The sequence below is a fragment of the Arachis stenosperma genome, chromosome 5, assembly GCF_014773155.1.
Source record: "Arachis stenosperma cultivar V10309 chromosome 5, arast.V10309.gnm1.PFL2, whole genome shotgun sequence".
NCBI lineage: Eukaryota > Viridiplantae > Streptophyta > Magnoliopsida > Fabales > Fabaceae > Arachis > Arachis stenosperma.
The window spans coordinates 108,191,129-108,201,893 of record NC_080381.1 but is presented as its reverse complement, the minus strand read 5'-3'; the positions used below and the strand labels follow the sequence as shown (position 1 = coordinate 108,201,893).

Sequence of the window (10,765 nt, the reverse complement as noted above, 5' to 3'; positions counted from 1 at the left end):
AGTCGGCCCCAAGGAGACTTCCACCTTTAAGCTCGGCGTGGTCGCACAAAGAACGGAGCTGAGTTTCGTGTCGTCCCCAGTGGTAGTCATCTATCCTTCGTGCTTGTCTTGTTGTCGTCGATGAAGTGGTCTTCTTCTCGGAGGTGTAGTGATTGGTTCTCTCCTTGACATCTGCCGGTTGGTAAAGTCGCCCTCTCTGCAACTGTTTCGCCATTTGTGTGAGTCATTTCTATTAGTTAAATGTTTTATTAGTCACTGATTTCTGAGTTAATTGTGATATTTTTCATCTTTAATTGTCGGAGTTAATTTGTTGTTGATGTTAAGTATGCTGAGTTAATGGCATATGTTGTTGTTAATTTTCCTAGTTAGCAAGGATATGATTTTGTTTTGAGGTAATAGGGATCGACATTTGTTGTGAGTTAATAGACTTGAGTATTCTTTACTGATTAATTGATGCTCAATATGTTTCGGTTGAATTCATAGAACATGGTTTCTGGTTTGTTGTGTCCGTAAGGAAAAAAAAAAAAGAAACAATAGGGGCAGATGAGAGGCACGATTTTATTTAGGGGATCTGTGCGTGCTTTTAAAATAACTAAAGGGGATATTGTGGTCCGTTCGTAGTACAAGTAGCATAGATTTTTCTAGTGGTGGAGACGTTGCTTGTGCGGTTGGTTTTTATGGTTTAAAGTTGGAGTATGATATCATTGTGAGATTAATTTGCAGATCTGATTTTTTAATTGGGCACTCCATTGTGAACACTTAGATGGACGTCCCCCAAGTTGATGATGTAGTAAATATAATGTGTGAAGATGGAGTTGGTGATACGGAGACAGTTGATTATGGAGATGTTGTGGAACTAACGGAGGATGATATTTTAAGGAAGGTTTTTCGCAGCAAAGATGATGCTTACGAGTTTTATAAGAAATTAGGAAAATTTTATGGATTTGGAATTAGAAGGGGAGACATGTTCAAGGATGAGGAGGGTAATTTGGTTCGGAGAAGATTTTTTTGCAATAGAGAAGGACAGAGAGATAAGAAACATTATAACAGGGTCGATAGAAAGAGGCCGCACAAGCCGAAGACAAGGACGAATTGTGAAGTGAGGATGTGTGTGTATCTAGATAAGGAAAGGTCGCTGTGGAGGGTGAAGAAAGTCATTTTGAACCACAACCATGAGATGACGCATCACGAAATGGTTCATCTAATTCCAAGTTTTCGTTACATGACGGATGCTACGAAAGCACAAATAGAGGGATTTCAAGGATGTGGAATCTCAACATCGAAGACAATGCGGTATATGGCAGGCATATCTGGAGGGTATTCACTTGTAGGGTTTTTGAAGAAGGACGCCTACAACTACGTTGATAAGAGACGTTGTGCAAGGATAGCTGATGGAGACGCGAACGCAGCCATAGTGTACTTGGAGGGTAAAGTTGATGCAGACCCGACTTCGATGGCAAGGTATAATGTGACGGAGAATGAAATGCTAGCCAATTTATTCTGGGCGGATGGTGGCAACAGGATAGATTACCAATATTTTGGAGACGTATTGGAATTCGACTCAACTTACAGGAAAAACAAATACAAGAGGCCATTGGTGATTTTCTTAGGGTGCAATAACCACAAGCAAACATGTATTTTTGGGTTTGGTTTGGTATTAGATGAGAGTATTGCTTCATATACATGGCTTTTGGAGAATTTCTTGGAGGTCATGTGTAACAGGCAGCCGTCTGTTGTTGTTACGGATGGCGATGATTCTATTCGAGAAGCTGTACGAGTAGTTTTTCCGAATGCAACGCATAGGTTATGTGCTTGGCACTTTGAGAAGAATGTGACGTCAAATGTGAAGGATGAGAATTTGCGTCAGCTATTTAATAGGTGGATTTATGCCGATATGACGGTTGAAGACTTTGAAGCGGAGTGGGTCCAGGCTGAAGCTAATTATTGCTTGAAGGGTGCAGTGTGGTGGAACCAAGTGTATGGAAAGGAGATGTGGGCAAACACTTTCTTGTGTGAGAAATTTTGTGCTGGGTATCGGACAACTTCACGGTGCGAAGGGATAAATTCTGTGTGCAAGAATTTCCTTGAATCGAAACATAGTATGTTGGATCTTGTGCAGAATCTGGAACTTCTTGTGCGTGAGTATAGGAATAATGAATTGATGGCACAGTTCAGGTCCATTTATAGTGTGCCGGTTATGACGACCTCGTTGGAGTCCCTTGAGCATCATGCGGCTTCTATTTACACAAGAGCGATATTTGGAGATGTAAAAAAGGAGATTGAGAGTGTAGCTTCAGTTAACTTTGTACGTGTGAAGAGGTCGTTGACCACCAAGGTTTACACAGTTGAGGAGTATGGTCGTCCTGGCCTTAATATCATGGTTTTATGTGATAAGAATATGGGAAAATTGGAATGTCGTTGTAAGTTTTGGAGAATTCAGGGGTATCCATGCAAACATATGTTTTTTGTAATGAAGCATGAACACTTGTTGGCAATACCTGGTAGCCTAGTGTTGAAGCGTTGGACAAAAGAAGCAAAAGCATTGGAGGCATACGTTGAGAAAACTGATGATAATTGCGATAGAGGCTTCTTGCTTCGCCATGGAGCACTTCATTCAGCATCACGTTGGTTGTTCTTTTTAGGTGCTCAGAAGATTAGTTTATTCACTGTTGCTTTGGATGGGATTCGTAGCCTTTGTGCAACCTTGGAATCAGAATTTCTCAACGGTGTCGATGCAACGAATTCAAATGCATGCGGTGAACTTCGAGATCCTATAGTCGTGAGAACAAAGGGAGCACCAAAGCGTCAAAAGAGGAAGGCGTCTAAGAGAAAGTGTGCCACGTGCAACAAGCCGGGGCACACTAAAAGAACTTGCAGAGAGGGAAGACCTCGTAAGGGGAAAAGGCCTCGACAAGATGAGTTGCATTCGGATCTATCTAAAGCAGTACAACGTGATGAGGTAATTTTGTTATCTATATAAAGTGCTTTTCTATAAATTGTGATGCCTATTAAGTAGCTCCAATAATTGGTTATAACGGCTATTTCTTGAATGTTTTTGTTTTTTTAATATTGTTTTCATTATTTTGGAGTTGGTAATTCGCCTTTATTTTGTAGTGTGCTAATCTGGACGTCATTGGATCGGATGACCAAAGGATTGTGGAAGAAGAAGGGTTCGCAGGTAGGTCTGTTGGAATGTCCCGGGTAGATTCCATGACGACTGTAGCGTTCGGCAAACATTATGGGCAGAATTCGTTCAGTACTGAGGATGTTGTTGGTCCATGTCAACAGGTGCGTATATGAATGCATAAACAGTTACTATGTTAGGCTAATATGGTTTGGCATGAGGAGTGTTATGTGCTAAGGAGTGTTTTCTGACGAATGACATAATTTTAGGTGCTGGAAATTTTACACAAGAAGGGCAGAATAGTTTAGCCGAATGAGTATTTGGTTCGAGGTTTCGTTATTGTGTCGTGGCATGTTGTCTCCGTAAGAAAAAGAAAGGATAAGCGATGGTACGAAGAAGCCTGTTTAGCTAGTTAGATATTGTGTTCAACATGTTTGGAATAGTTACTTTTAATATTGGTTGATATGAACTACAGCTACGGGTATGATGTTGTCGCGTTGCTTTTTCCTGTGATGTGATGATATTGTTACCAGGATCATGCAAACTTCATTGGAGAGTCAGCTGTTTGAGTTTTATTCCTGTTTTTCTTATTGACTCTGTTGGCGTTGCATCAGATAGAAATCTAAGTTTGAATATGCTTGTGGTTAATATTGTTCATCACAGGTGTTTAAAACTTGTTTTAGGTTTACTCACACACATATCTTTATCACTATGTAAGTTTACTCGAAGAACCTTATGCAACCTCATTTATCTGCTGTTAGGATAACGTGTTCAAATGAATACTTAAGCGATTATAAAAATAAAATAAAATTACCCCTGTACGAGAGGATGTTAAAATCTTTTTCGGGTGCGGGAAATCATTGTAGTAAGGGTTAGGGTGTGTACATGTGTATAAACGAGTTACGCGGCAAAACTCTTGAAAATTATTCGTCGGTTCCATTCCACTTTATAAGAATTTATCCTATTAAAGGCCCTCTCACACCAACCACCAGGGACGGATCTAAGAACAACAATAAAGGGGCACTTGCCCCCACTGTATTTTTAATTTTTTTTTAAAAAAATATAACTATATAAATGTATTTTGCAAATTATAAATGCCAGTGTATTATTAGTCGTTAATGTGCCAATTGATTCATTCCTTTATTATTACATGTGTACAAAATTTATTAGTTAGGATAATAAGTTATCTATAATTTAATTAAAATATTTTAAGTTCCGGTGTCATTCTTTTATTATTAGATGTGTATAAAATTTATAATTAGGATAACAAGTTATCTATAATGTAATTAAAATATTTTAAGTTATGGTGTCAGGAAAAAAAAAATTCTTATAAATTATATATAATGGATAGTATTTTAGGAATAATAGTATTCACTAACTCTTTTTAATTTGAATATCTTCATATAATTAATAATACGTAACCAAATTTATTTGACTATATATGTTGTTTCCCCTAATTCTATAATTTTTCTAGATCCGTCATTACGAACCACCGTTAATGATTTTTACGAACAAGGTATCCAAACTGAAACAAAGCAGATATAATTGACGACGGAAATTGTTCCCGTGATATTAGTTACGCATCCATCTTTTTCAAAACATCATAACGGCCTAAGGTAGTAAAAGGTGCTTCCTCCCAATGGAGGAGCAGGATACAACAATGAACCTCATCAAGTGCGATGAAGTAAACCAAAAGAGATAGACCTAACATAGCCTCTTTATACCAACCAATCAGCCCATTGGTGAGTGCATGCTGGTTGGATTTAAAGGGGTATTCAAGAACCTATAGTCTTGCTGTATTATCAAAACAGCCCATCACTGGAAATCAAAAAACAAAACAGAGTTTATGCCTACATTCTATATGGTAGGACTTGCAGTTACTTCCACTTGGCCAGTATTCTTCTTGGTCTTCCTGTCTGAGCTTCTACATCTTTTATCCCAATACTCCACCGCCTTCCGACCAACTTCAGCTCGAATGGGGTTGTGTCTCCCCACAACAAGATCAACCGCAAGCTTCATTCTTGTATGTGCATTAACCGTCTAATAACAAGGCAAACATTCCATGCAAAAAATGTATTATCAACTGTTTCTTGCACCCGTAATCATGAGACATTAATTGTGTTAAGCTTTTACCGGAAGAACATAGTCACTCCATAAGTGGGACTGAATCATCCATTGGGCGACCCACACCCCGCAGTCGTTCCTGCCATTCATTAGGCATCATAGGCTCGAGATTGATTAGTCCAATAATAAAATATCTTGGCTACTGCATGAAATTTTACAGGAAAACATGTACTATTCCGAAAGGCATTTACATTGTCAATGATATTAATGGATGTATATGTTGCAATGTTGTTCCGGCGACCAGAAAATTTTTTAACTGTTAAGCTTAAGGAAACAAATATGTTGATATAAGTAAATTTAGAAATTAATGAAACAGAAGCATTATAAACACATTCTATTTCAAAGAAAGGAGTAGATTCACATGTAAAAACTTGACCCGATCTCGTCCAACATCTCTAGCAACGTTAAATACGTGGGGAGAGAACTAAATAAACGAGACGCAAAAAAACTTACGATCCATCAGCTTGTTGTCCGATCTCCGGATCCACTATTTCGTACGTTGACGGCTTGTGCATTTCATCCGGGGTTCCATCATAGAAAACCTTGTCAGCTAACAAATTCTCCAAGAAAAAGGCCTATTTCATCGAAAAGAGAGGGTGCATCAATTTATGCCAACTAGTTGCATCATTATCACCTTCAAAACAAACGGAGATTACTAACGCGTACCACGTATAGCATCTGATCTTTACGGGCCTTTGTAAGCCTTGAATCTTTCAAAGAGTTTAGATATATCAATTTCCAGTTGAAGAAATCAATAATCATAAGGTACCAATGATCGTCCACATGGAGGGGAACGTAAACCTGCAAACGGAACATGAAATCTAGGACGGTTGTTTCCGTTTAAGGAAAAAAATCATAAAATCATAACTAAGCCAGGTTATTTACCTTGAAAAGTTTGTCCGCCTTTCCCATGAATTTTTCCTTAATGTACTCCAAGGTTTTTGGGCAGTAATTTGTTGGATTCACCGCAATTTGCTGCAATTATAACAACTCATTTACAGATACTATATTACACATACAAGAACGGTCGTGCATTTCTCACCTGGAAAGAGGTGGGAAGCCACCACCTCTTGAGTACCGACTCGGACATAGCGCCTTCCGAGCACATGATTGCAACCAGGCTTATCACCTACCGACAGGGATGCCAAAAAACCCATGTTAAATCTCAAGCCAATCGGCAGACATTGTGATGTAGTAGTTTTTTTTTAAAATAGAAGGCTAGCATGAGGAAAAAGTGTCTCTATTACGTCGTCCATGACCCTTTCTCGAGGACAGAGTGTGTGCAGGGCACGCCTGTCTCCAAGGCAGTGCTCAGTTGACACGAGGACCTCGCTATTATCCAGATTGCCAGAATCGAAAACGCAGAAAATGTCAACGAAAAGGTTAGCCAAGACTTGATGCAGTTCCGGCAGCAGGAAAATCAACCGAAACTAATACAAAAAAAATAAAAAAAAGAAACAAATCGGTGCATGTGCATAACCTAACCTCTTTGGCAGATCTTTTGCAAAAATATATGCCGCGACTGCAAGTTCCATCCCCACGAACTCCATCCCCTCAGGCGGTTGGAATAGTAACTCCATACACTGAGAATGAAAACTAGTTAGGCAGCAAAGACCCCCAAGGAATCACAAAATGATGTCTAAATTTACTAATCATTTTACGATGACAATGGTCATACCCCAGGCGTCTCAGCACCATCCATATATGCATTAGAATGAGTGTAGTATGTGAATGGGGGTCCATGGCCATCTTGGTGTACCTCCGTCATGTCATCAGTTGCAGAATCCTCCTCAAAGTACAGCTTTCGCTAAACGACAACACCAACAATGAAAAACACATCATATAAATACACAAGGCCATATTCATGCAACGGTATCTACATAGAACATATTATTCATAATACATGACATGAGACCAACCATCGCTAACCTTAAGGGAGGTATCTGCCATCTTCGGCTTCTTCAATTTCAACTCCTGCGTCTTCCTTGATATGGAGCGGGTCTCTGTCTTCCTGCTTGCGTTGCTGGTCCTCCGCACTCTACGTGTATCTTTAGCCGAAACGGTCTTTCCATCGTTTGTATTAGTTGGCACCGAGTCCTCCTTGGTGGAGACGTTCTTTATCAAAGCTCCGAGAACATGGCTGTGACCCTCGACCACTTCTGCCAGTTTCTTGATCTGGTCTCCATGAGACTGCAGCGTAGTCTTCGTTGTTTCCTCCTCCCTATTCAGATGCTACAAGCGCAAGGAGTCAGTATCTCATAAGCACATGATGTAGCAATAAAAGATCATCCATGGTGCAACCCCCATGCCATGTACATGTCAGTAGTAAATAAAGTTGACAACGTAAGAACTCATACCTCCCTAATGCTCCAAAGGAGCTGCAACACTTTCTGGTCCTGTGTTGTTCCATGTGCGCTGGCATTCGTGGGTCCTTCCCTGCGGCAAAATTTGAAAAAAAGTCACACATAGAATCAACTTCTATCACAAGTCAACGTAACTATGCTTGTACAAGATAGAAATGTATACCGGTCAAGCTCAGATTGGGAGGCCGGAGTATCTTCGCTAGAGTTTATAACTTCCTTCCCCTTGCCACCGGATGGGACACTATTTTTCTCCATCAATGATATGACCAAGACGTGTAGCTGATGTGTGCCAATAGAGTAAGGTTGGCTGAAATTGGATTTAGTCCCCCAAACCCTGCATGCATTCTTGTACTGTCACGGTAAGTGAAGCAGAGTGAATGGGCTTGGACCTTGTTCTTCTTGGCCCAATGAAATCAAATGAGGCCCATGAAGAAGTCTGGCCTACGTATAGGGATACTTCATCCGTATCATCCTGCCTAATCCTTTGATGGTGTAGAAGTGATTTATTTATTTAATATGATTAATAATTTTAAAATCCATATGGCAACACTCTCTCAACTTTTGTATTACCTACCTACCTACCAGGAGGGTAAGGTTGCGTGTGAAGTGCCGTTCTTTTAAGTGTATTGTCCCATCAATCAAACTCACCCAGCTTCTGCATATGCGCCCCCATCAGTCAACAAATCACATCCATTCTTCACAAGAACGTGATGTAAAGAGCTCATCACCAAATCACTAATAGCACCCTATTATTAAATAAATAATCATGGACCGTTAACCATTGGTTCAAACTCATCAATCCGACCCTTTCATAACTTAATGTTGTCAAGTTAAGGCATTGTAATTCTTTCAATCTGCATCACTGATGCTAACGTTAACCAACTGTAGTTCCCACCATAGTCACTTCTTGAGTTAATATTCAGGTGGTTTAAATGAATTAATATTTTCAAAATAAAAAATTATAAAAAATATGATATATAATTATTAATAATCTCGAAAAGTAATAACTAACGATTTTTTGCTTCGCACTTCCTATAGCTTAATAAATTTAAATAATACGAGAACATAAAGATAATATGAAAGTCGCAAATACTGTTAGTTTTACATTGAAGGAATTAGTCAATTAATATCCAATGAAATACGGATAAGCAGTTGTTAACAATAAGCTGCGAATAAAATGATTAATAACTATATTATGATTTTAATAATATTTCACCAATAAACACTCAAACTTCTTGATAGATTTTATATTTTATGGTTTGTCTCAACTTATTTTTATTAAGGGAATGCCATAATTGATTGGAAATGATACACTATATTCGGCTAAGAAAGTATTTAACCGATATTTACCAACATCACTGAAAATTTTCTAATCTTCATAACAAGTGAAACTTGATTGTAATTACTAATCACGCAATAAGTATGTTAACATTCAACTTTCTTCTGCATCAAACTCTTGTCTGGAAACAAGTCATAATATTTTTTTGCCAACATAAACACCGACTAACACATGGACAGAATAACCACTAACACTCCAACCCTTTGCAAGATCTGATAAACACAAAAGGAAAGATTAAAAACAGCATACTATTCATCTAGCATTTCCCCAAACATTTCAACTTGTCCCCTAAGATCTTCATTTTCAATCTCCAACGAACGAATACGTTCATTCAATCTGTCAAATTTCTCTTTGTTGACTTCATTCAACTGCTCCGTGAGGCGTCCAACAACGCGATAATTGTAATCACGCACAGCATAACCCGTCGTAGACAGAATCTTCTCTACCATTGTGAATGAAACTTCTTGACGTGCAGAACGCTCGTCGTAGCACAACGGACCATGAGCCACAAGATCTAGACCTTTGCTATTGTGGGGAAGAAACACCGTGAAGCCAAAAAGTAGATTATCACCAGCTGAGTCGACTTCATGAGGAACAAAAGTCGGGACACCAATGTGAAAGAATACACACGCTCGCATCAACATCAGCTCCATGTCTTCTACATGCATGAATGAACTCTCTTTAACTGGCTCCATCACTGCACGGCCCACATCAATAACATGACGTTTCTTCCGGAAGTTAAAAATATCTCAATGAAACCCCAGGTACATGCATGATAAAAAAAACTTATGCAAAACAGCTCACCTCCCTGTCGATCGGGATTATCGGCCGCACCACCGTGCTGGCTGTTGGCTCTCGCTACTCCGGAAGATGTTTGTTGAGAGGAAGGGAAAGAACAGAAGGCCCCTTCTAACAATCTTGATGATTTTTTTTGACCGGTTGAATCAGGCATGTTGGCTGACGGGTTGGAGGATCTGAGGCGTTTCGCAACCATGCAACAGCCTCCGACAAATCACGGAAGCCACGATGTTCACTGTTCCGGTAGCCGTTCACCTGTTAGTCACACTCCTGCCATGATCTATACACCCCGGGAACACGACCCCGGCGCACCGCATAGAATGGAAACCGACCACCGTCACTGCTCATCTCCAAGAACGGGTACAATCCAAAATATCTATCTAAAGAGGAAAGGGAGAACAGGGGAGGAAACAACACCGGCACAACTTATCCCCTCACTCTCAGCCAATATTAAGTCATATATACTGCAAAATAAAGGCATTTACGTGTTTTTTGAAATAAAAAAAAAGGAAAAAAATGTTCCGGAATTAAATTTCTCCATACTTTTGGTGTTAAGTATCCTTTAAAACTGTTCCAAAATATTATATACTTACCTATATCATTTAATTTAATTTATTGTCTTCATAACTTCATAATTTCATATGGGTTACAATTAAGAAAAAACTACAATTGAAAGAATGCACTTATTTTTAATTCTTTCTATACAAATCGAATTATTAAAGAAAAAAACCATCTTTTAGTGAGAGAAGAAACGTAAAAGAAGGAAATAATAACTAACCATGATATTTGATTAAAAAGTTCGGGAAATTTTATGTTTTTAAAATTTAAATTAATCTTAATTATAAATGTCTCTCCTAAAGAATGGGAATATCTTTCAATTATAAATTTATTAAACAATATTTAAGGCTGATCAAAGGTTGAATTTTGTTGTACAAGTAGAATTTTCATAAATTATTTATGTACTCTCATTAAATTATTACATTTGTTTTCCTTCTAACACAAACATATAATTTTTTT

The 10,765-nt window shown here is 38.7% G+C and overlaps 1 protein-coding gene across 1 annotated transcript; it reads left to right on the top strand.

The window, feature by feature from the left end:
- Nucleotides 1-763: 763 nt before the first annotated feature.
- On the top strand, nucleotides 764-3,642 carry LOC130981036 (protein FAR1-RELATED SEQUENCE 5-like). Its single transcript, XM_057904674.1, has 3 exons — nucleotides 764-2,959; nucleotides 3,115-3,288; nucleotides 3,568-3,642. The coding sequence occupies exons 1-3, from the start codon at nucleotides 764-766 to the stop codon at nucleotides 3,640-3,642; spliced, it is 2,445 nt and encodes an 814-aa protein (XP_057760657.1).
- The last annotated feature ends 7,123 nt before the right edge of the window (nucleotides 3,643-10,765 follow it).

Bases quoted from the DNA above. Each gene is read 5' to 3' on its own strand.
- LOC130981036 (XM_057904674.1), top strand. From the start codon at position 764: ATGGACGTCCCCCAAGTTGATGATGTAGTAAATATAATGTGTGAAGAT. The intron at 2,960-3,114 runs GTAATTTTGTTA...TTTATTTTGTAG, and splicing joins AAGCAGTACAACGTGATGAG to TGTGCTAATCTGGACGTCAT. The intron at 3,289-3,567 runs GTGCGTATATGA...TGTTTGGAATAG, and splicing joins TTGTTGGTCCATGTCAACAG to TTACTTTTAATATTGGTTGA.